Source organism: Protopterus annectens, chromosome 10.part0, assembly GCF_019279795.1.
Source record: "Protopterus annectens isolate FY-2018-M chromosome 10.part0, PAN1.0, whole genome shotgun sequence".
Classification (NCBI taxonomy): Eukaryota; Metazoa; Chordata; order Ceratodontiformes; family Protopteridae; genus Protopterus; species Protopterus annectens.
This window is the reverse complement of record NC_056744.1, coordinates 1,213,800,583-1,213,825,143: the sequence shown is the minus strand read 5'-3', so window position 1 is coordinate 1,213,825,143 and position 24,561 is coordinate 1,213,800,583. Positions and strand designations below refer to the sequence as shown.

General features: G+C 41.1%; 1 protein-coding gene across 1 annotated transcript in view; it reads left to right on the top strand.

Moving 5' to 3' along the window:
* Positions 1-24,561, top strand: part of AXDND1 (axonemal dynein light chain domain containing 1) — a 2,684,234-nt gene that overhangs the window by 950,266 nt on the left and 1,709,407 nt on the right. The window contains exon 9 of the mRNA XM_044085955.1: positions 3,085-3,206. Within this exon, the coding sequence (XP_043941890.1) occupies positions 3,085-3,206 (122 nt within the window). The remainder of the gene's footprint in view (positions 1-3,084; positions 3,207-24,561) is intronic.

Sequence of the window (24,561 nt, the reverse complement as noted above, 5' to 3'; positions counted from 1 at the left end):
AAGCCACCATCTCCTGGGTGTTTCCCTAGGGATTACATTCAATTGGTCAAAGTCTGTCTTGCTGCCCTCTCAACGATAAAGTTTATAGGAGCAGAGATAGACTCAAGATTGATGCGTCTTTCTTCCTGCCGAAGGATCCGAACTTTACAGGGCCAAGTTCAAGCTCTGATCTCGAGATCCAAAGCCCCAGCCAGGATGGTCCTACAGGTTTTAGGCTCAATGTCTGCCACGGTTCTTTTAGTTCCTCTAGCAAGATTACACATGAGGATTCTTCAGTGGCTCTTGTCAACTCAATGGTCCTTTCAGGATCTTCCCTCAATCATCACATCATGATTACGGAAATATGCAAAGGGACCTTCGCTGGTGGCTTCAGACATCCAACTTGGATCAGAGAAAACCCTTTGTTCTCCCCCCTCCAGTGGTTACGCTGACGACAGATGCCTCCCAGATAGGGTGGGGGCATTGTCTGGGCAGGCTAGTTCAGGGCTCCTGGCTTCCGGACGAAGCTCTTCTCCACATCAACGTGTTGGAGATGAGGGCTGTACTTCTATCCCTACAGGCCTTACACAAGTTTCTTCCTCAGGGCATCATCGCCATCCACACAGACAACATGTCGGTGGTTTGGTATCTGAACAAACAAGGAGGGACCAGATCGTATCCCCTTTGCAGAGAGGCCATGAGAGTGTGGGAATGGGCTGTAGCTACCAACCGCTTCTTGGTAGCGACCCACATCCCGGGAAAGTCAAATGTATTGGCGGACAAATTAAGCAGGACAATTCTCTCTCCTCACGAATGGTCTCTAAACCGCACAGTAGCAGCCCAGGTTTTCAAGAGATGGGGACGTGCTGCGACCTATTTGCAACTCCACAAAACACCAAGTGCCAAAGGTTCTTCTCCTTGATTCCACATCAGGAAGTACCAGCCATGGATGCTCTAGCACAAACTTGGCCAACAGGGCTACTTTATGCCTTTCCTCCAATTCCACTCCTTCCCAAAGTTATTCAAAAAGCTTCTCAACTGGGGTCTTCAATGATTCTGATTGCCCCATACTGGCCTCGTCAGATATGGTTTCCTTACCTGAAAAAGCATGCAGTGGACGATCCGTGGACCTTAGACCTGATCCCGGATTTGCTAATCCATCAGTCGGGACATTGGCATCAGTCCCTTCAATCTCTGAAATTGACAGCTTGGCTCCTCCACTTCCAACCTTAGTTAGAAGGCACACACTAGACCCGGAAGTTGTTCACATTTTATCTTCGGCCCACAAACCCACCACTAACAAATTGTACCTCAGTAAGTGGAAGAGGTTTGCTATCTTGGCTCAACTCAAGGGCTTAGACCCTATCACTGCTCCTGTCCCAGAGGTTTTGAAATTCTTAACATCCCTGTTTAATCAGGGATCTTCTGTCTCAACTATTAAAGTCCAACTAGCTGCTATCTCTAAATTCCATGACTCCACGGATCCTCCTTTGATGAGCAGCAGACTATGCAAAACGTTCATTAAAGGTGCGAGTCTGTTAAGACCACCAGTTTTTCATCCTGCACCTCCGTGGGATCTTGATTTGGTGCTTCGCGCATTAACATCTCCCCCTTGAACCGGCTGCTACTTGTAATTAAAATACCTGTCTTGGAAAACGGCATTCTTAGTGGCTATTACTTCTGCAAGAAGAGTCTCAGAGCTTCAAGCCCTGTCTATTAAACCACCGTACTTGATTTTCCACAAGGATAGAGTATCACTTAGGTCTAATCCATCCTTTGTCCCAAAGGTTTGTTCTAGTTTCTGTCTTCAACAATCTCTAGAACTACCAGTTTTCTTTCCAAAATTCTCTAATGAAGCAGAATACACTCTCCATAAATTGGATGTTCACAGGCAATTACGCTTCTATTTAGACAGGACTCAGCAACTTCGTAAGTCAGACCAGTTGTTTGTGTCCTTCTCAGATAATAAATTGGGCCAAACCATCACAAAAGCTACAATCTCAAAATGGATCAGAGATTGCATAACTCAGGCCTATTCTTCTTCAAGTAAACATCTTACATCATCTATCAAAGCTCATTCTACCAGAGCTATGGCTACTTCTATAGCCTTTCATTCCAAGCTCGCTATATCGGAAATTTGTGCTGCGGCTACTTGGTCCAACCCGCACACTTTCATTTCCCACTACAAATTGGATGTGGCATCTAAAGGACGAGCATCATTTGGTTCCACGGTACTCAGGAGTGTTTTCCAGTGAGCCACCCAGGATTCAGGTGCTAGGACGCTGTCCCATCATTCAGAATGTAGGCGAGATAGGATCACATAACATCTTTTAGTTATGTACTCACCATAACTTCAGATGTTTGGGATCCATCTCGCCTACATTCCTGATACCCACCCTCCTTCCCCTGCCTTGCAGATCAGAAGAGATTGAACGGTTTTGAGTTCAACTGTTTTTATCTTGTTTCATCTGACGATGTTATATAAGCAGGGTATGCGTGTGTGCATGTATGCGGACAAACTAGATCTGGGGGACTGGTAGTGGTGCATCCTGGGATATAGTAAGCTCAGCCAATAAGAGACTTCGCTCTTTGGCATAAGCGTGCCGAGTCGGAGCCGAGGGATCGGCTCCGAACCCATCATTCAGAATGTAGGCGAGATGGATCCCAAACATCTGAAGTTATGGTGAGTACATAACTAAAAGTTTTCCATCTGTTAATCAGATGTACCACCGCCACCAGCAAAACCTGCAGAACATGGGCTGCTTCTGAAACTTGAGTCATAGGTGGCACAGGAAGATGGATCTCCCCACACCTAGAGGATAGGACGCAACTCTTTCAGTTATTTTAATACATAATACCTTTGAATATATAGGGGGACCACACTTACCACAGTCTTTATATTCTTCACCAAATCATATTCTGGCCTTGAACACAGAGTATAGACATTGTGCCTCATTTTGTGTAGTTTATAATGCTGTTGTGAATTCAGTAATTTGGCTGAGTTGTGTGCTGCTTGAAAACTGACATGATGGCCTCTTCATATAGAAATGTCTAAAGTAAATGTAGGAACCATTTACAATGGCATATTTTAACTCTTAATGACAGATGCACAGCCTGCTTGACCTGGTGAAGAAAGAACAAAACATATATAACATTATTTTCCATGAGGTGATTCGGCAGGTTAGTGTGGAATGTGCAGAGAGAGGAGAGCTGCTTGCAAAACTCAGGTCAGCTGTTCTACCATAAATACTTTATTTTGTGATTTTATTTTCTTACCAATAAATATCTGTTAATCTTTTTCTGAAGTTGTGGTGACATTTGTTGCTGAAGTTATAGTTGATGCATAATTTCATGTATATAGTGCAGTCATGTGACAAAAATGGAATATCCTGCTTAATTAGTAATATCTGGACTTTTCCGGAGTTCGGTCATTTTTTCATATCTCACAGTAATTACTACATCACTGCAGTCTACATTAATACCTAATGTAGGTTGGAAGAAAATTAGCCATCTTCCTTTTTTCTTTGTAAATGTGTCCAGCAATGAATTCTGGTGGGCGTGCTGCAGTTACAGATTTCACTTACTGTGTTCTGTCTGCTTTAATACTACTCTTCAGATTTATGTCAGCAAATGGAATGTGTAAATCTCCTTCCCCTTACATAACACAGCAAGTAGCACAAAGCAGATTTTGCAGCAGTACTTAAACTGGGTAATTCTCATTTTTTTTATTATTATGGGCCAGATTCAATAACACCTCCACTAAGTGTACATGATCTGTATTCAAGAACATCCTAAACACATTTTTTCCACTTTCTAGTCACTCAGAAAGCTTACACTAAGTGTACCTGTAGTGTACACTTTGCGGTAACCTTTATGAATCCCCCTTAGTATTTAAAGCTGCAAGAAAATCAGCAGAAAAACTAAAATTAGAAGGAAGAAGGTGTGAGTTAAGTTTGTTGTCTGTTCACTCAGAACGGTGTATACTTAATGTACACTTAGTGTGGGAATTAATAAATCCCAGGGTATGTATTTTTCCCTCTACTATTCAGACCATTAGCCACTCACTGCTGACTTTTTCAGCCCTTTTGGTCACCTCTCCCTAGTAGTGACTGCTATAATGGAGAAAAAAGAAAGCCATCAGTGGGTTATATCTGTCAATGTAGGGCATGTTCCGGCTTCCTTGATGGCTGTGCTTTTTTTTTGCATGTAAACTGTTTGTCTGTAGAGCAGACCACTGATTGGTAAGCCAAGACACCTTGTCTACTTTTACTTCTTTTTGTTTGTTTTACTCTATGGACATAAATTTCTTATGGTAAAACTAATGCTTAGATTTGTTGCCAATTTCACCTTTATTCTCACTCATGGGTTCAGATCTGATATTTCGGATTGGTCTTGGCCTTTATAGCTGAAGGTCTTCAGTAAAGATCGTGGGCCTCCCTCCATACCCATAATGGAGTTGCTCAACGTCCTCAGATCATGTTTGCTGCGCTGGGAGAAGCATCTTCAAGCAAGCTCTGGGCTAGGTTTTTTTTTTTTTTTTTTTTTTTACAGTTTCGTAAAATTTTTCAATATATCTTATAGTTTCGTAGTATTTTCATATATTTTCAGTTTTAGTTCCCTGCTAATTATTAGTGGCCTCCTTTCTTAAAACAGTTACCTATTTCGTTTTTCCCCTCTCTGTTAGCGTCTATTTTAATTAGAGGATGTCTAACTTACACCTGTTTAGTTAGAGGGTGTTCCCTTTAACTTCCTTCCCTTCCTTTCATTCGTAGAAAAGTTTTCAAGCATTTAGTAATGGTTTTCTTCTTTTCTTTTCAGGTTACTCCTCATTTTAGTTAGAGAGCAGTTAACCATCTTCCCCTCCATCCCTCACCAAGTCCATTTAAGTTAGAGGACTTCCTTGATTTTTTCCCTGATACTGTTGCTTTATTTAGGGAAAAAAAAAATGAAGAGAGAAAAAGAGCTCTAATTTTCTTTCTTTTTTAATCTTTCCTAATTAGAGTTTTTTGCAATGTTGTTATCTAGGGCTTTTTTTTTCAGTATGTCCCAAAAAGAAAGCAAGCCGTTGGATTTCAAAAAATGTGAGAAGTGCAGCAAAAAGATGCCCTTCAGTGATTCGCACACATTGTGAATTTACTGTTTGGGGCCTCTTCATTTACAAAAATCTTGTTCCATATGCCTCTCCTTTAATCAAAGTCCGCTTATGGAATGAAAAAACAAATTGATTTTGAAGGTGTTAATTAAAACCCCATTCTCTGAGGCTATCTCTACCTATCCCTCCTCTCCAAAATCAAATAAATTTGAGAGTAGGGGAAACAGTGTTCTCCAGCTCTGAAAACCTCATTGGAGCCAGAAGCTAAACAACCTAAGGTGTCCGCTCCGACATCACCCATGGAGCAGACAGTTACCTCTGAAGCAGGAACCTCATCAGATCAGACAAAATCATCACCTCCAAAATGGACTCTGAGTCATTGACTCCGAAGGCCCTATTGTCTTCTAAATTTTGCTGTCGGAGCCAATCTCCATCCTTGGAGCCTATTACGTCTCGGTTCCCATTCCCTTTTTTAACTAGATCCAGGTCTCCAACATTGTCTACTAGGTCTACTAGAAGCCTCTCAGGCGAAGATGTGGATAGGGTAGTGACGAGGATTCTCAAGACACCTGTCTTGGCCAAGTTTCTTTTGGATCCAAACCCAAAGGAGTTGGACCAGACTCATCTTTGCCCTGTGGCGCCTAATCCTCCTTTCATCCATCCTTCGGTTTCAGAGCCGGAAGACTCCAATATCCAACTGGTGTCTGTATCAGGTTCAGGACCTGTCAGCTCCTCAGATCCAATGTCTGCCCTGACCGTCTCTGCCCAGTCAGATCAGGAGACCTCTGTGAGCCGACACTCACTGGTCGGTCCTTGAGCTGGTTCAGATCTTTTCAGATCTGGCACTATCTCTGGGCCTCGGCACAGATTGGTTCAACTCCCACCTCATCTTCGGAGCTTCAATCTCCTGCTCTGAGGGCTTTTTCGGCCCCGACATCTGAGTTGTCTGGTCCGGGGGAGTTCATCGAAGCAGGGTTGGTCTACTTTTGAAGTTAATGAGGAGGGCAATGACTACTCCTCAGGCTCAGGCACAGTCCCCTTCAGAGATTCCTTCCTCATTGGTGCAGGTGTCTTTACCTAATCACCTCCATCCACAGGACCAAAGGGATCCAAGGCCTCAGTATGTTCCCCAGGGGACTCCTCCCTCTTCTAAACTTCCTCAGAGTACCCAACTGAGGAAGTCCCTCAGAAGACGCCATGCAAGAGGAAGCATCTGGACTCCCCAGAGGAGTCCTTCACTTAAGATACTGACCTCAGTGAAGCAGAAGGGTCCCCTCGGTCACCTCCTGAACTCCTGAGGTCGTCTCCTTTGGAGACATCCTGGAAATTATAAAACAGATAGGTAACTGGCAGTCATCATCCCCTTCAGCCAGGGAATCGACATACCTCAAGGCCTTTGGATCTCGCCCTTCAACTTCTTGGGTGACACTGCTGTCTGATGAGCTTATTCAGTTAATCTCTTGAAAGGCCTAGGAGACCCCAGACTCCATAGAAACCACTCCTTAGGCGGCCAAACAAGTACATTACAGCACCCAAGGACCAAGCCTTTCTCACCAAGGGAGTAACAGTGGATGCCATGGTCATGGCGGCTGCCAAGAAAAAGGAACTTTCCTAGACCATTTCCACTGTCTGTCCCCCTAATAAGGATTCTAAGACCATGGAAAGAAATGGGAAGCGTGTCTTCTCATCAGCTGCTTTTACGCTATGATCTCTGAATGATCTCACTCATTTCACCAGACTTCAGAGGAACCTGCTGAAAGAACTCTCAGACTCCCTCTTTTTATTTTTTAATTTCTCAAATCTTTTGGGTTTCTATTATAGTGACAGGAATGGACCTCATTCCTAAGTCAAAGTATGATTAAAGTTCATGAAATTAGTATTGTTTCAATCTTTGATGTCAGCCAGAAGTGCTCTTCTCAGCACCCGCAATGTGCCCAGTAATTATTCCTTCTGCAATTTGTACAGAGTTACATGTATTGGTAGTATATCTAAATATGATTATAGACTATTTTTTAGCAGACCCATTGCTCCTACCACTGTTGGAATTTTGTGGGTATCTTTCTTCTACATTGCTCTCGTTTCTGCCTGCAAATCCTAATGACTTTGTGTCTGTCTGTACGCAAGACACTGTAGTTACTGGGTGTGGCAATTTCAATGATCAATGCTACATTTGTCTTCTTTTCTTGGACCACTGTATCTGGTTTTCTGGCATCTATCTTTTGAACTGTTGGCAATGGATGATCCCATGTGATGTAGAATTCATTATTTTCTATGATGCTTTGTGACTCATGTTTCCAGTGCTTTTCAGCCACTTCAGTACCATAATGTTTGCACAATCCCCCAGTGCAACAGTCTTGCCACATTATTATGCCTTTCAGTATACAGTCCTTCTGCCATTAGTATGCTGCAACCAGCAATAAGGTGTGCAACTGTTTCCAATTCGGTTCTACAAAACCTACATTTGTCTGTTTCTCCCACATGTTCAATGGACTTTGTAAATCATCATCTGTCTTGGGCCGCCAATATTCCAGGGAGCTATTGCGGATGCGACAGCAGATAAGATCAACGCACAGCTCGGTACACTCAACTTGGTAGTCCATGAAATTAATTTCATATGCAGCAGATGGAAGGAGTAGGGCAGTGGGTTCAGGTATCTCCATAGGAGGCAAGCCTGGATGCACCTTTGCAATTCCGCGGAGCTTTTTAAGTCTTCACTTGTTAATGCTCCCTTTGATGGCTCATCTCTCTTTGGGCCCAAAGTAAAAGAAATGCTAACCCAGTGTGAGCAGGAGGATAAGACCTTGTCTGCCATTGGAGTACATTTTTCCACACCCATCAGACTGTTTCCAAAGAGTCAGAGGGGTAGTGGGAAGATGTGGTTCAGGAAATCTCGAAGGTCTTACCAGGACTTACAGGGTGGTAGTTCCCCCAGGGGAAGAGGGGGGAACAGTAACAGAAGACGCTGCACTTGTGGATGAGGAAGCCTGCAGAATCAGGGCTCCAGAGAATCTTTCTTTGACAGACCCTTTCAGCGCTCCTAAAGGAGTGCCCGACTGCTTGCCTCTGGAGGCAGTCGGGGTAAGACTGTCACTTCACCTAGAAACCTGGTGGAAGATAACCAATGACAAGTGGGTGCAGGACATAATATCCAGGGGTTATATCATTTCCTTCTCTCTCCTGAGTCCCAAAAACAAATCAGTTCCAGATGTTCCACCCAGTCAAAGGGAACAAGCAACGTTAGAAATCCAAAAGTTGCTAAGAAAAAGAGTCATCCAAGAAGTCCCCACAAACCATTGAGGATCCCGAACTTACTCAAGATTCTTTTTACTTCCAAAGAAAACAGGGGACTAGACACCCATTTTGGATTTCAGCAATCTCAACAAATTGGTGAAGAAAACCAAGTTCCGGATGGTGACACTGCAGTCGATACTTTCATTCTTGGAAAAAGACAACTGGATGTGCTCTATAGACCTTCAGGAGGTGTACTACTACAGTCTAATGGAAAGGCAATCCAGAAGGTTTGTGCACTTTTGGCTAGGAGCCAGTTACTTCCAGTTTCATGCTGTGTCCTTTAGTCTCACTACAGCCCCCAGAGTGTTCACCAAATGCTTGGCAGTAGTGGCGGCTCACCTGAGACACCAAGGATTCTGGGTGTTTCTTTATCTGGACAACTGGCTCATAACTGCCCCAACCAGGCATCTTCTGCTACAAGCCAGGGACTATACACCTCAGCTTTGCTCCTCCCTGGGAGTTGCCATAAATTACGACGAATCTGCTCTACAGCCATTTCAAAACTTACATTTTATAGGAACAGAGATATATACAACCACGCTGGTAGCAAGAATCCCTCGCAACAGAGTGCATGATCTTCATCTACATGTGAAACTATTAATCAGGAAAACTCGAGCCAATGCAAAACAAGTGCTACAGGTTCTGGGGAAGATGGCAGCATTTATTGTACTTATTTCTCTAGCTCGACTACATATGAGGATACTTCACTGGTTACTTTCCACACAATGGTCACTCTAGGAATTACCAATGTCACACAACATTCTCATAACCAATTCCTGCAAAAAGGATCTTGAGTGGTGGATTCACTCTCCTTCAGTATCTCAAGGCCATCCCTTTATCCCCCATCAACCCCAAGCCACGATGACCACAGATGCTTCCCAGATTGGGGGGGGGGGGCATAATCTAGGGAAAGACAGTCCAAAGCACCTGGGAGGAACTCGAGGCTCACTTGCACATAAACGTCCTAGAGATGAGGGAAGTGCTCTTGGTGTTGCAGGCATTTCGGGACACTGTCCCTCTAGGAATGATAGCAATTCAGTCAAACAATATGTTGGTAGTCTGGTACATAAACAAACAAGGAGGACCCAGATCGTATCCCCTTTGTCGAGAAGCTCTTAGGTTTGGCAATAGGTGACATCCTCCAACCGTTTTCTGATTGCAGTGCACATTCCGGGGAAATCTAGCGTTATTGCAGAGAAATTGAGCAGGGCCATATTATGACCCCATGAGTGGTCCCTCAATCAGAGAGTAGCAGAAGAGATTTTCCAGAAATGGGGCCAGCCTTGTGGCTATCTTTTTGCTTCACCCACCAATGCCAAATGCAGCAACTACTTTGCCCTAACCCCTTCTGTGGGGGAGTCACCAAGGGATGCACTTGTTCACAATTGGCCTCCGGGACTCCTATATGCATTCCTTCCAATTCCTCTAATTCCCAAATTATTGCAGAAAGCAAGTCTGTTGGAGACCACAGTAATCCTGATTGCACCCTATTAGCCTCATCAAATCTGGTTTCCCTTTCTATAGTCTCATCTTTGGGACAGACCATGGATTCTGGACCAGGCTCCAGATTTACTAACGCATCCTTCAGGAATGGCACATCTCAGCCTTTACAACCTCAAGTTAATAGCTTGGCTGCTCCAGTTCCCTTGATTGCCAGATTTCCCCATCTGTCCTGTCTGGTAAAACATATTCTGTTGTCCTCCCATAAAACCTCTACGCGTAAGATATACAAGAGTAAATGGGATAGGTTTGTAATATGGGTGACTGATAACCAGCTAGATCCCTTTTCTACATCCATGCATTCTATACTGGAATTTCTAATCAAACTTTTTCATGAAGGTGGGGCTGCTTCTATTATTAGAATCTAACTAGCAGCAATTTCAAATTTCCATGTGGGAGAGAAATGCTTTGATATTATATCACACAGACTCTGTAAGGCCTTTTTGAAAGGAACAACAATGATTAGACCCCCATATAAGAGTCCAACTCCTCCCTGGGAACTGAATTTAATTTTAACAAATATCATTTGTTACCCCTTTGAACCTTCAGCCACATGTGATCTAAAGTTTCTGTCTTGGAAAACACTCTCTTTAGTAGGTATTGCCTCAGCCAAGAGTCTCAGAGTTGCATGCCTTGTCTTCCAACCCCCTTTACCTAATTTTTCATAAGGATAGAGTTTCTTTATGCACTAATCCTTCATTTCTGTGAAAGGTTGTATCGGAAAGTAACCTAAATCAATCTATTGAGCTACCAGTGTTCTTCCCTAATTACCAGAAGAGAGGTGAATACTCCCTGCCTCTTCTTCACCCATCAGTGAGAATAAAGGTAGAGACAGACAACACACATGGAACGTTATGGTAAGTACCTAACTTCTTTTTTACTACAGTTGAACAATGAGACTTCTTAGCCATCCTGTTTTTATATCATCCTATCAAGGAACAGCTACATATTCATTTGACATGGTCCCTATGCCAAGGTGGTCTGCAATTGCATACTTACCTTACTATTTTTGGATCCTTCTGGGCCAGCAACCAATTTGATTGCCACAGTTCCAATGGTAAGGTGGTCCATCCCATCCTCACAGACTCCAGTTTAATTCATTGCCTACAGCAATTATTGTCATCCTTGCAGTCTCATTCCTTTCACTCTCAAGAAATGTAGTTGTTTCTTAGATGAGATATCTCTTAAGACCTGCATCCTGCATCAAAAGGATTTCATGGTTTACCTTCATATTGTCGGAAATGACAATATCGATTGCGCATTTGTGCGAATGAAAAGCGCACATTTTAAACTGCAAAAGTCTCCGTATTTCGAAAATCAGCAAATCGAACAGCAGATTCGCTGATTTTCGAACTACAGTGTCGAAGACACATTGTAATACAGGGGGCTGTGTCCCCCACACCGCCCACACTTTAATATACTAACTCCGAGATCACACTACAGTGGGGTAAGTGTTCATTTCCCGATCCCTGCTATAGTGCACTCCGCACCCAAAATGTCAAATGTGCAATGAGCGAATGCCAGTGTGTGCTCATTGCACATTTGGACAATTTTTGTTCGAGGTATTGCCAATTTGGGAACCTCCTTTCACACATAGTGGATTCGCCCAAGTGCATAACGTACTTATGAAGGTAAACTGGTTTCATAACTTGTTCTTTATTCCTTTCTTAAGAGGCCATGGCATTTGGGCTCCTTAAGTGTGGTTTCACTTAGACAAAGTACTGGTTCATTTTCTGAGGAATTCAGACTTCATCGCCTCTGTAACATTTCTCATCAGAGGTAAGGTTTTGGATGAACATACCACACAAACCCATTTTTAGGTCTGATATACATTTCCATTCTTCAGGAGTTCTACCAGGGAACAAAGACTGGAGGTACTTAACATTTGGTTTTACCGCATTCTCCTTATGTTATTCAGAGGTTCACAAGTTCATAGATAAACACCAGGCTGTCTGCCTTTGCGAGCCATTTTAAGCCTAACCAGTTTTCCTTTTTGTACCCAAATGAACCTATCCCATTTGGGTAGAGATTGGCCTTGTTCGATAATTATATATTACCCGTAATGAGAATAACTAGGCTCATACCACAGATAATTTGAGGAGACCTAGGCATGGAATAAAGCATTTAGTAGCTGCCTTTGTCCATTAGTAATACTGGGGACAGTCCTGTGTTAAACTTTCTGCTTCCCATCCATAGATCCAAGTTGTGCTTGAATATGTGGTTTATGTGAAAAAGTAAAATAAAAGTAGATGTCAGGTAGGACAGGTCCCAGCACAGAACCCTGGGGGGCTTCATTAGTGATTGGTCTCTTTGTGGAAATAATTTCCCTTATTTTGATTTCCTGCATCCTATTTGTGAGACAATTGGCAATCCAGTGGGTGACATAGGTGTTTATTCCCAGTTTATTTAGCTTTTCTACTATGCTTGAGTTGGGCATTGTGTCAAAAGCTTTGGCCAGGTTGAGATATGCTGTGTGTACTGTTTTGCCTTCATCCATTGCTTTGGTTACCTTTTCAAAAAAATCCACCAGATTGAGTAAGCATAACCTTCCCTTGACAAATCCAAACTGAGATGGGTCAAGTGTTTGAAGGTTCCTGATTGATTAAGTTCCATGATAAGTCTTTCCCTGGCTTTGCATGAAGCTGGTCAAACTTATAGGTCTGTAATTGCCTGGGTCTCTGTATGGTCCTTCCTTATACGGTGAATGACTGTAGCTGTTCTCCATTTACTTGGTACAAAGCCTGCATGGAGACTACATCATGCTTCATGCTTTTTAAGATGCATCCAGGGATATTGTCAGGACCCATCGATGCAGTATTTTCAGCTTTTGATAGCACTTAATTCCTAATTCGATCCTTGGACAGGGTTGGATGGTGCTGTATTCCTAGCAATTTGTTACTCTTTCTTATGGGATGACTTTTACTCTGCTCATCTTTTTTAGCACAACTCTTTTTAGAACTTATAACATCTGATTTGCGGATACCATCCATTGCACTTTTGTTTTCTTTGAAGAGTAAGTTAGATCATGCATGTCTGTTTCTTTCCCTTCCCTCCTACACTTTATCTGCCAAGTGAGATCATCATTGGAAATTGTACTCCAGCAAAAGAGTCTTTCCTTCTTCCCCCTCCATGTAAGCAAGGCCACTTTCCTCAAACATTTTTCCTAGTTTTTCTTTAAGGAATATGTCTTCGGCAAGGCTGCCTCCCTCAAAAATATGTCCTAGTTCTCCTTTTAGGACTATGTACAGTAGTAGAACCTTTTTCTCCAGGACTAAGACTACTTTGTTGTTGTGTTTCCATGACCTTTAGTCTGTATGTGTGTCTGTCTAGCTGACACATTCAGGGGCAGGATGTACCTTTAATTATACAATTAAGGCTCATTACTATTTAGAAACTAGCACTCTGATTGGAAAGATCAACTGGCATGCTCACTGTAAATTGAGCATACACCAACAGAATAAAAGTCCAGCTGCTGAGCGGCCAGGCTTTCTATTGGTATATGCTGAGGGACAGAGTAAAATATAAGAAAAAGTCAGGTACGTGTTGTAAAACCAAACAGACACCTACCTGATTTTCCTTATATTTTTGCACTATACCTTGTAAAAACTATTTTTCTATACTGTTAAAAAATAAACAGGAACTGAGATTTTGTTTACTCCGATGCTTCTCCAGCATTGCACTGCTGTACTGTGCAAGTGTGGGAGCACAAGCCCCATATGCATGAGCAGTACAACAGTCTAGGTAAGAGAATGTGGAAGAAGACTGAAGTCCCTATTAGTAAGCTGCGGTGGTACAGCGGTAGCAATGTTGCCTCACAGCAAGAGGTTCTCCTGTTCGATTCTCAGCTGGAGTGCCTTCTATGTGGAGGCTGCATGTCCTCCCCATGGTCGAATGGCCTCCGAAAGACATGTGTGAATGGGCGTGCCTTCACTGAAGGTTGGGCTTCGGGCTGGCAACTCGGCACCATAAAAATCTACTTCCAATCATTAGTGGATTGGAGTTCCGCTCTGGCGACCCCTAACCGGGAAAAGCCGAAAAGACAATATAAGCAATTTATTTCTTAAATAATCTAATTGTATAACTGCAATAATCCACTCCTGTTCCACATTGCTCTCATTTTTGCCTGCAAATCCTGATATTTTATGACTTTGTGTCTCTCTGTACGCAAGACACTGTAGTCACTGGGTGTGGCAATTTCAATGATCAGTGCTACTTTTGTGTTCTTTTCATGGACCGCTATATCTTTTCAACTGTTGATAATGGGTGGTCCCATGTGATGTAGAAATCATCACTTTCTATGATGCTTTGTGATTGATTCATGTTTCTAGTGTTTTTCAGCCACTTCAATCTCCAGTGCAATAGTCTTGCCACATTATTATGCCTTTCAGTATACAGCCCTTCTGCCATTAGTATGACACAACCAGCAACGAGGTGTGCAACTGTTTCCAATTCTGTTTTACAAAATCTACATTTGTCTGCTTCTCCAGCATGTTCAATAGACTTTGTAAACCAACAGCATGCAGCCCACTATTGTGGGCCACCAATATTAACCTTTCATCTCTTGGACTGAATTTACCATTCTTTACCATTTCTGCATTCAATCCTGATAAACGTGGTTCTTCCAGAAGTTTTCTACTTGCAACTATATTTATGCATTTTCCACATTTCTTGCCTTCTTATCCGGCCCTTCACCTTTCATTATTTCTTGTGGGGTTTTTTTTGGCACATTCAGTTACTGCCTGATTTTATCTACTTCTGGTTTGATTTCCATTCTTGATTTACACCGATATGCTTCTGCTAGATTAAGCAGAGAAGTCATCGTAGATTTATTCTCCTCATGCTTCAAAACTTTAATTACATTTGGGTCTTGTGAGGTCAGCTTAAATCTGTGCAGTCCCATGATTGCAGATCTATACATGTAATCATTTTCAAGGAGGCCCATCCCTCCTTCGGAATGGAGAATATATAATCTTCATATGCACTAAAAAAAGATGTGGTGAGCATGAAGCATCCTTCTGGTTTTCCTGCCTAATCTATCCAACACATTTGGGGCCAGTCAGTCACTCCAAACGTGTAAGTTTGGACATGAATAGCAAATTGGTTTATAGCTTGAATTTTGTTCCTAAATGTCGATGCTGTTTTCAGGATTAATTTAAGTCTTCTAAAGTATTCCTAAATTTTATTTTCATTTGTTCATGTTTTCTTGTTGATCCTTCATCAATTCCCAAATATTTATATACTCCCTCTTGCTCAAGTTCTTTTATATCACATTTACATCAATTCCCAAATATTTATACACTCCCTTTTGCTCAAGTTCTTTTATAGCACATTTATTCTCAGCGGAGGCCCGGGAAGAAATGCTCCAGATGCATGACTTTGTAACTTGGGAAGAAACCGGAGCACCCGGAGGAAACCCACACGAACGCAGGGAGGACATGCAGATTCCACACAGAAGGCACACCAGCCGAGAATCGAACCGGAGAACCACTTGGTGTGAGGCGACAACGCTACTGCTACACCTCTGCGCTGTTTTTTTTGACATTCTTGTCAAAAACTGATGTTTTCTTGGTGCTGCAGTTTTCCTGCTTTAAAGGTTGCTTTTGCACATTTATCAAGACCAAATGACATTCTTATATCATCTGAAGCTGTTTTGACAACTTGCAGTTGTGCTTTCAGTTCCTCATCTGATGAGCTATACAGTAATCATCGACAAAGAGAAGATGAGTCTTTACACTTTGATGTTTTCTAGGAGCCAAATTATAGCCATGGCCTAAGCTGTTAAGTAGACAGCTTAATGGGTTAAGGGCAAGGCAAAATAGTAGTGGTGACAGAAAGTCACCCTGGAATATCCCCCTTTGAAGTTTTATCCCTGGGATAATGATTTGTCCTTTATCATGGCTTATTGCAAAGTAGTCTGACACTGTTTCATGGTCACTGTAATGAGGTTGATCAGTGCAGGGTGTATCTTACACATTTCTAAACACAGTTTTATCCATGAATGTGGGACACTATCAAATGCTTTTCTGTAGTCAATCCATGCCATACTTAGATTCTTCACCTTTTTATAGTTCTCCACTATGACTTTATTTAACAACAAATGATCCTTTGTTCCATATGACTTTCTTTTATTGCCCTTTTGTTCTACTGCCATAATTCAATTTTCTTCTAAATGACTATAAACTCTGTTGATATCAATTCCCGTGTATAGTTTATATGTTGTCGGTAGGCAAGTTATTGGTCTATAGTTTCTAGGGTAGCTTGCAGGTTCACTCTTAAGTAGGAGCATTGTTTTTCCGGTTGTTAGCCAAGTTGGTGTCTGTTCGTGATGCGCATACAAATAGTTCTTACTCAAGGCTAAATCTTCATGCAAAGATGTTATACTTTTAACTAGAAGTTAGGTACTGCATCTGGGCCTGGGGTTTTCCAATTAGAGGCTTTTCTTTACTTTGTTTCAATGTCTCTTGCTGTTACTTCTTCCCATTTCATATCCTGTACCTTTAAACTTCTTATTCTTTCTTTCACTTCTTCTATCCATTTAGCATCTTTGTTATGTTCCTCAGGATCTTCATAAATACTTCTCCAAAATGTATCTATTTCTCCTGTTTTTGGTGGACTTTCAATTCCTTTTACCTTGTTTCCCAACTCTCTGTAAAACTTTTTTGGATCATCAATAAATTGCTTATTTTGTACATTTCCTTTATACTTATCTTCTAAGTTTTTCTGCCTGTGCTGAGATTTTTAGCTTGTTATTTGCGATAGTGCATGATAGATCCTGGTCTGTGCTAATACTGCATATTGCTTTTATTATGTCTATCTTTCATAGTATGTTTGTTGATCTGTTCCCTCTTCTATATTCTAACAGTGACACTTCTCCATGATGGTATTCGATGTTTTCCCTTCCTTTCCATCACTACCCTGTGTTCTTGTGGTAGAGCTTTATTGGTTATTAATTTAGCTGTACAGTAATATATCCTGTTTACTTCTGTTTTATTTCATGAATCTCTGTGGACAGTCCTAATTACTGTATTCATTTGTTTTATCAAACTTCTGACTTTTTGGGCTTTATTGACCTCCTGCAGTCTATTTCTTTCATTGAACGTAATATGTCTATCTGTCTCTATTAAATCAAGCAACTCTTCTCTTAGCTCGTTTTCTTCTAAACTGAGGGCACATTTTTTATTTTCCATTTCCTGCGGACATTCTATAGAAAGTTCTATACCATCTTCCTGTGGCACATTCTCTTCAGTTTCATCCTGTGCCATCCGTTACTCTGTCATATGGGAACTCACTGGCCTATCACTCCTCAACATTAACTGCATCAGAGTTTCCAGAGTTTCTTGTTCCTTCCCTTGCTGTCCAGCTTGAAGTGAACATTTATGCTGGTTTCCTGTAGAAGGCTCCAACATATCTTTATATGGCACCTGACCAATTGCTTCCAGTTTCACTGGTTTCCCCTTAATTTGGATATCTATTTCTCTGTCTTGTTGTGGTGCTTTCTGAATTACATTTTCTACAGTGAATTCTTCACTTTGCAGGTACTCCAAAACCTCTGTTTCTATTTCTTTAACTTCACCATTACTAATCTCCTTTTATACTTTTCCTTTTTGTCTTCTTATTTTTTGTATAGTAAAGTTTTCCATATCTGGAATCCTTTGCCTGTATTTCTCTTCAAATATCTTTGGGGCTGCTTTCTTTATATTAATTAATTTGGCTTTCTCCTTTGCATAAATATTGCACCATATCAAAATCTCTGTTTCTTTCCCATGTCCATATTCTTTTTTGTACTTTTCAAAAATCTATAGGTTTTGTTATTTATATTTTCACACTTCCTCATATGCTTCTTTTTCCAAACAGATCAATATTTCTTGATCTATATACTGTTTTCCACAAATTTGTTATATTAATGAATACCGATTTTTATTTGAAGCTTCTGACAGTTTTTCGTGTGGAAGTATTTTTCTTTCCTCTAATTTCTGTGGTAATTTTGTGTATATTTTGTTTGGGAATTCTGGGCTTTTTGCACAATAGTAACAATACATGATTTCTTTGTTATCCTCAGTAGTCCACTTTATCTTCTTTATGGCTTTTCTTTGGTCTATTAGTTTTTGTGATTTTTATGGACTGCTATTTCCTTCTATAACAGGGGGGCCATCCTCCCCTGGGCCTGGTCTGGCCCCATTGTAGGAATGTTTCCGTATTTTGATGCTTCTACACTGTCATCTTTTCCAGTCCTGGCACCAGTGTGTCTACAAGGATTGGCACATTTTTATCCTGGGTCTTGTGCACCCAGCTATCTTTTTTAATTTTTAACCTACTTCTGTCCATGATGTATGCTATATAAATACAGTCTATATATAAGTGTCATTTTAGTCAGATTTTGTGAAAAACAGGGTCCATCTCATGAAGGTACTCACCAAGACTTGAGGATTAATATAATTTCAGCAAAACTACTCTCCTTTGATTGCTGATTTATCATCTCTACATTTGGACCCCCTACACTTTCTGTGTAGATCAGGGAGTGTACCTTAAAACTTTCACCTAGCTTTTATGTCTCAAAGGCATTGTGTGCTGGATACTCTTCAACCTTCCCTTTGTATTCCTTTTCTTTTTGGATTAAAATGACCATAACCACACTGACTCTACATCTGTCAGGCTGATGTACAGAGTATTACCCAATGATATTCACTTAACTCTCATCTTCACACTTAGAGCATTCCTCTTCATTCAAGAGTTTTTGTAGTCACTGGCCTTGCAATTTTTGTTGCCTTTGGGCCAATACTATTTATTTTATTTTACATTTGTTTACCGGGAAGGTCCGACTCGACACAGGTCCATTTTCAGCAGAGGTACGGGAAGAAAAGCTCCAAAATACTAAGCACGGAAATACAATACAATACAATATAATATAATACATGGGAGAAAAGTAAGAATAGCATACATACCAGATTACAGTGAAGTAGAAATTAATAAACAATAAAAGTTGGCAATTCATAAAGTACATAAATCAAATTAGCAAAAACTTTTTTTTTTTTTGAAACATGAATACAGGACTAGGGATAGGTGATGTGAAGGATAGAATTAGGTAAGAATAAAGTTTGTTACTGTAGGATGTTAGGTTGAGGGAACATAGGTTCATAGGTACATAGATAGGTACTAGGCTATCGGCCCTGGGGCCTTTACAAGCCCAGCCAAAAAGGTACCCTGGCTTTTGCCAACCAAGAAAATTATTTTCCTGTGCCACTGTCGAGCAGAGCCACAGAGGTGATCCCCGGGGTGATTGTCCTATTTCCCATCCAGTCATCAAGATTTTTCTTGAAGAGTGCTAATGAGGAGCTTTGTTTGATATAGATAGGTAGTTTATTCCAGAGTATGGGAAGTCTCTGGGACAGGAATCTATCCCTCCGGCATGTATTGTTTATTGTGGTGACAAGGTTTAGGCCCCTAGAGCGTGTAGCTCGGAGGGATTGGGATTTCTTTAAGTGGAGCATGTCCAACAGCTCTGGGTTTGACATAGCTTTGTATGTTAGGCAGAGATCACCTCTGAGTAGGCGATATGTGACAGAGTAAAGCTGGAGTTTTTTGAGACGGTCTGCATTGGGCAACTGTTTGAGGCCGGTAATCCTCTTTGTGAGGTATTTCTGCGGCCTTTCCAGTTGTTGTAGATGTCTTGTGAGGTACATACCAAAAGGGGCGTTGTACTCTATAATGGGTCTAATGAGTGATGAGTAGAGGGGAACAATGACCTCTTTTTTTCTGGATGAGAAACGTTTTGTGATGAGGTGTGCTCCATAGAAGGATTTCCTGACTACTGTGGCGATGTGATTATCAAAGGAGAGACTACTGTCCACCTGTGTCCCAAGGTCTGTTATCACACTTTTGGTGTTAATTATACTACCGCCTATGTTGTAGTTCATGGGTGCAGAGTTTTTACCAAAGGGGATGACAATGCACTTTTTAGCATTGAGCTTGAGGCTATGGCTTTGACACCAGGCATCTGTCTCAGTGAGGCACTTTTGTAGGATGTCCACATCGTTAGGAGTTTCGATTATGGCTCCTAGTTTGCAGTCATCTGCGAACTTCATTAGCCAAAGACCTTCTGTGTTAGCCTGTACTTCAGAGAAGTAGATACCAAACAGGAGAGGACCCAGGACTGAACCCTGTGGTACTCCACTTGTCACTGGTCTGAAGTCGGATTTGGAGTCTGCTACTTTCACAGTGTGGGTTCTGTCAGTGAGCCAGTTGGCAACCCATCTTGTGACATAGAGATTTATACCTAGTTTAGTGAGTTTATCTATAACTCCAGAGTGGAGGATGGTGTCAAAAGCCTTGGCAAGATCTAGATAGGCTGTGTGAACCACCTTACCCTTGTCTACGGCTTTGGTGACTGCTTCAAAGAAGTCTCTCAGGTTTAGGAGACATGATCTGCCTTTTACAGACCCGAACTGGGTGGGATCCAGAGTTTGGAGATTACCAATGTCTTTGTTTATAAGTTCCATGATGATTCGTTCCATGGCCTTGCAGACCAGGCTCGTCAGGCTAAAGGGGAGGTAGTTCCCGGGGTCTGTGGTGGCTCCCCCCTTGTGGAGTGGGATAACCTTTACTGTGCGCCATTCAGCAGGCACAAAGCCTGAGGTGAGGCTATGACTGAACATGGTACTTAGGTGGGGTGCCAGTTCGTTCTGTAGTTCGTGTAGAATGAAGCCTGTGATGTTGTCTGGTCCCATGGATGCTGTGTTCTTGGCTTTGAAGAGGTGATGTTTGCAAGTGTTATCGAAGACAGATATTAGTACTGTAAAGTAAATATCAACAGATTAACAAGCTTTCAAGTGAAAAACTGGTGACTGTTGCTATGTGCTTTTTGTCTAATGCTTCAGTCTTTCTCTGCTTAGTTTACAGATTCCTCTTTGTTACTGAGAATTTTATATTGTTGTAATACTTTTCCTTGTGTTAGGCTCCAGGCTGATCCCATCCTCAGTCTTTTGGAAGGGTTATTGATGATGCCGCTTGGTGTTTCTCTGCACTCTCGAGCTTGTCAATTATCTCTTTCTTGAGATCCTCTTTTACTGGCCTTGTACCATTCCTTACTTTGTGCTTAGTCTTCCTGTAGCTGGGCAGCATACTGATTTTACACTCTGTCTCTGTCTATTCTTAGAATGCAAGCTCTTCATCTACAGATGTTATTTATTTCCCGTTATAACCGCATTAGTGTCACTGTGGCAGTTTGTATAAAGTGACTGGCTCTTGATCCTTGGACTCAATGTCTACTAGTCCCCTCCTCTCATATTTTTGAAAAAGTATTTAGTATTAGTATTAGTCTTCCTTTTCCTTATGTCACATTTGTAGGTCAGCTGAGGTCATTCCGGAGATGCTATCCTTCAAGATATTTTTAGGCAGATATCTCCAGTCTTGGTCCTTTTGGTGATGCTGTCTTTGAATACATCCTTTGCAGTGATCCATCCAAAAAGTTATGACTGGGAGCCTGTCTTATAGGTAGAGGAAGATGGACCTGTCCTGTTACATACACGAGTTATATGCTTACTGTAGTGATAGTTATGTAGAACGAAGTCCATTTTCCTCCATGACTTCAATCCTCCTTCCCTTTGTCTTTTGGTAGTGAGATTTGGAAAGTACTGCGGAGAGCTTTTGTCTCCTTCCTTGGTTTCTTTTTTTTTAATTATGCTTCTTCCTTGGGCTAACAAACATCTTGAGAGGGATCCTTCTTTGCGCAGAATTATGAGAATACAGAAGGAATTAGGAAGCTTGGGAAAGTTTGAGGGGCTGAGCTGCTTGAGTCCTGCCGGCCTAAAGTACAATAGGTAGACAAATGGACCTGGTCATATATCTACTGTTATGGAAAATGCACAGCTTTTATATTGTCACCACTAATAAAGACATTCACAAGGCTTCTTTAGTTACATTAGAAATTTCAGAAGTAATTACTTGTACTACTCCGAGCTGATATCAAGCAATGTGACCTGTCTAGGTCTTAAAGTTATTGCCAACTTCCTAGCTGACAAATTAACTTCTAATTTCCCTTTGTTTTTAAATACTACTATGCCCCCCATCACCCCTTACATTACTATTCCTCCCAGAGTCACTCTGAAGCAGTACTGGTTTCACTGTCTGCAATGAAGAACACCAGCTCCAATGGCCCTGGTAATTTTCTTAGTTCCCTTCTACTATGTGCAGATCATAGTTTAGTCTTAAGCCTCTTCTGTCTAAGCCCCTTCATTGGCTATATCTTTGATTGGAGGATGGCCATTGTAGTACAACTACATAAGGGCAGTCATACTATAGATCCCGATAATTGCATACTCATAAGCATCTCAAATATCACTTACATGGTTCCGGAGCACATTAATACTGAACTAATACACAACATAGTCAACCTTCAGTCCATTGACCCAACTTACATTAATGTTTCTTGTGTCTTTTCAGCCTAGTAGATTCCTTTGAAAAGATTTCTGAGGCCCTATACAAGGGTTGAACTTTTTATACTGCATATCTGAATTGATCCAAGACCCTTGATGCTATTGCCCATGTGGTTATTATTGACAGTCACCACACTAAATATTAACCCTTGTGTTATCTGTAAGGTAACTAACTGGCTGTCTGATAGAACTTACACAGTAATGGTTGGGAGAACCTTTTCCTGGATAAAAAAAAATGTCACTAGTGGTATCGCAAAGTGTCCTGGACTTCCTCCTCTTTGGCACGTATTTATCTGAAATAAAAAAAAACAATGAACTTTGGTTGACCAAGTTTAACGACAGCTACAAACTAAACATTGATATAAATTGTCTTTCTAATACCCTTGTTCTTTAACTGGGGCTTAATGAGAAAATCATGCCTAGTGTAATTACCATGGGCTCTCCTTGGTGTCAGAAACTGTAATGTAGTTATTTCTGGAAAAGTGAGATAGGAAATTCACCCCGGGGATCACTCCTGTGGCTCTGCATGACAGGGGCACAGGTAAATAATTTTCTTGGGTGGCAAAAGCCAGGGTACCATTTAGCTAGGCTTATATAGGCCCTAGGGCCAATAGCCTAGTATCTACCTATGAACCTATGAACCTATGTAGTTCATACCATATAAAGAACACTCCTCTCAAAACTGACAGACTTATAGGATCATAGGATCATAGGAGGCTAGTAGGCTAATGGCCCTGGGACCCTTACAAGCCTAGCCAAATTTTATCCCCAAAAAAGAAACCTCAGTCAGCACCTGTTGCCGCTGTCAGTGAGGGACACAGGTGGAACCCCTGGGACAAATTTGTGGTTTTCCATCCACTCATCATGATTGCACTTGAAGAGGATCAGCGACATATTCTGTTTGATGTTTATGTGAAGTCTGTTCCTGAGATGGGATAGCCTCCAGGAGACAAACCTGTCTCTCCAGCAGGTTTGTTAATGTCTCATATTAGATTTAGGCCTATCAAGCGGGTAATGAGCAAGGAGTTAGACTTATGGATATGGAACATCTCTAGTAGGGCAGGGTCTGAGATTGCCTTGTAGGCCAGACACAGATCACCTCTGGGCAATCTGTACGATACTGAGTAGAGCGATAGTGATTTGAACTTGTTACAGAACTGGGCATTTTTGTTGGCAGTGAACTTTTTTGACCACCACAACTTGACTGCGGTAAGAAAATCATTCTACCTAGCCCTTTAATCTTTAGGTGGAACTATGGACCTTGGACCTTGAAGAGATGCTAACATTGAATAATACAGTGGTGGCCCATTTTGACATGTAGATCATTAAATAGCTTGATCAGCTTCAAAGATGACAAAGATTTCTTACAAACAAAATTGTAGGTTTAAGGATTCTAATCTATGATTTTGTTTGTAAGAAATCTTGATCAACTTCAAAGATGACAAAGTTTCTTACAAAAAAAAAAAATAGGTCTAAGGATTCTAATCTACTTTGCAAGACTAAAAGCTCTCTCACTGTTCTGTTTCATACCAGCTTTTATGCATTGCTTTGTGTTTTGCTTTTCATGCCTTGTAACACCCTGCCATTTTCAATCTGCTAAACAGCTGGAGACCCATCAGAACAACTAATAGCTGCATAAAAGACTTTAATTTCCACCATCACACTGACATCATTTAGAACAGTAGGCACTGTCTCATGTTTTTTTTTTCTAACAAACTCCACTTTTTTCTAACAGTATGTGTGTATGTTGGTATAACTATATGTATATCTTATCTCTATATGTGTGTGTGTGTGTGTGTGTGTGTGTGTGTGTGTGTGTGTGTGTGTACATATATATATATATATATATATATATATATAAAGATATATCTATATATATATATATATATATATATATATATATATATATATATATATATATATATATATATATATATGTATATATATATATATATATGTATATATATATATATATATAAAATCTAACGTCCAAATGCTTGACTTTCATATGGTCCAGACCATATGATCGAACATTTGAATGTTCGAAAATTTGAAAAAAAAAAAGAAAAAAAAAAAAAAACTAAACAGTGCTACCAGGGGGCAAGTCCCCCTGCACCCCCCACACCCTGCTATTTAAATATACCAAGTCTGAGATCACACTACATTGCGGTAAATGGAAATCTTCCTGTTCCGCACTCTATGGAGATCCCCATTCAGACCGGTCTAGCTTTTAAAAGTTTGATCATATGGTCTCGGCCATATGAAAGT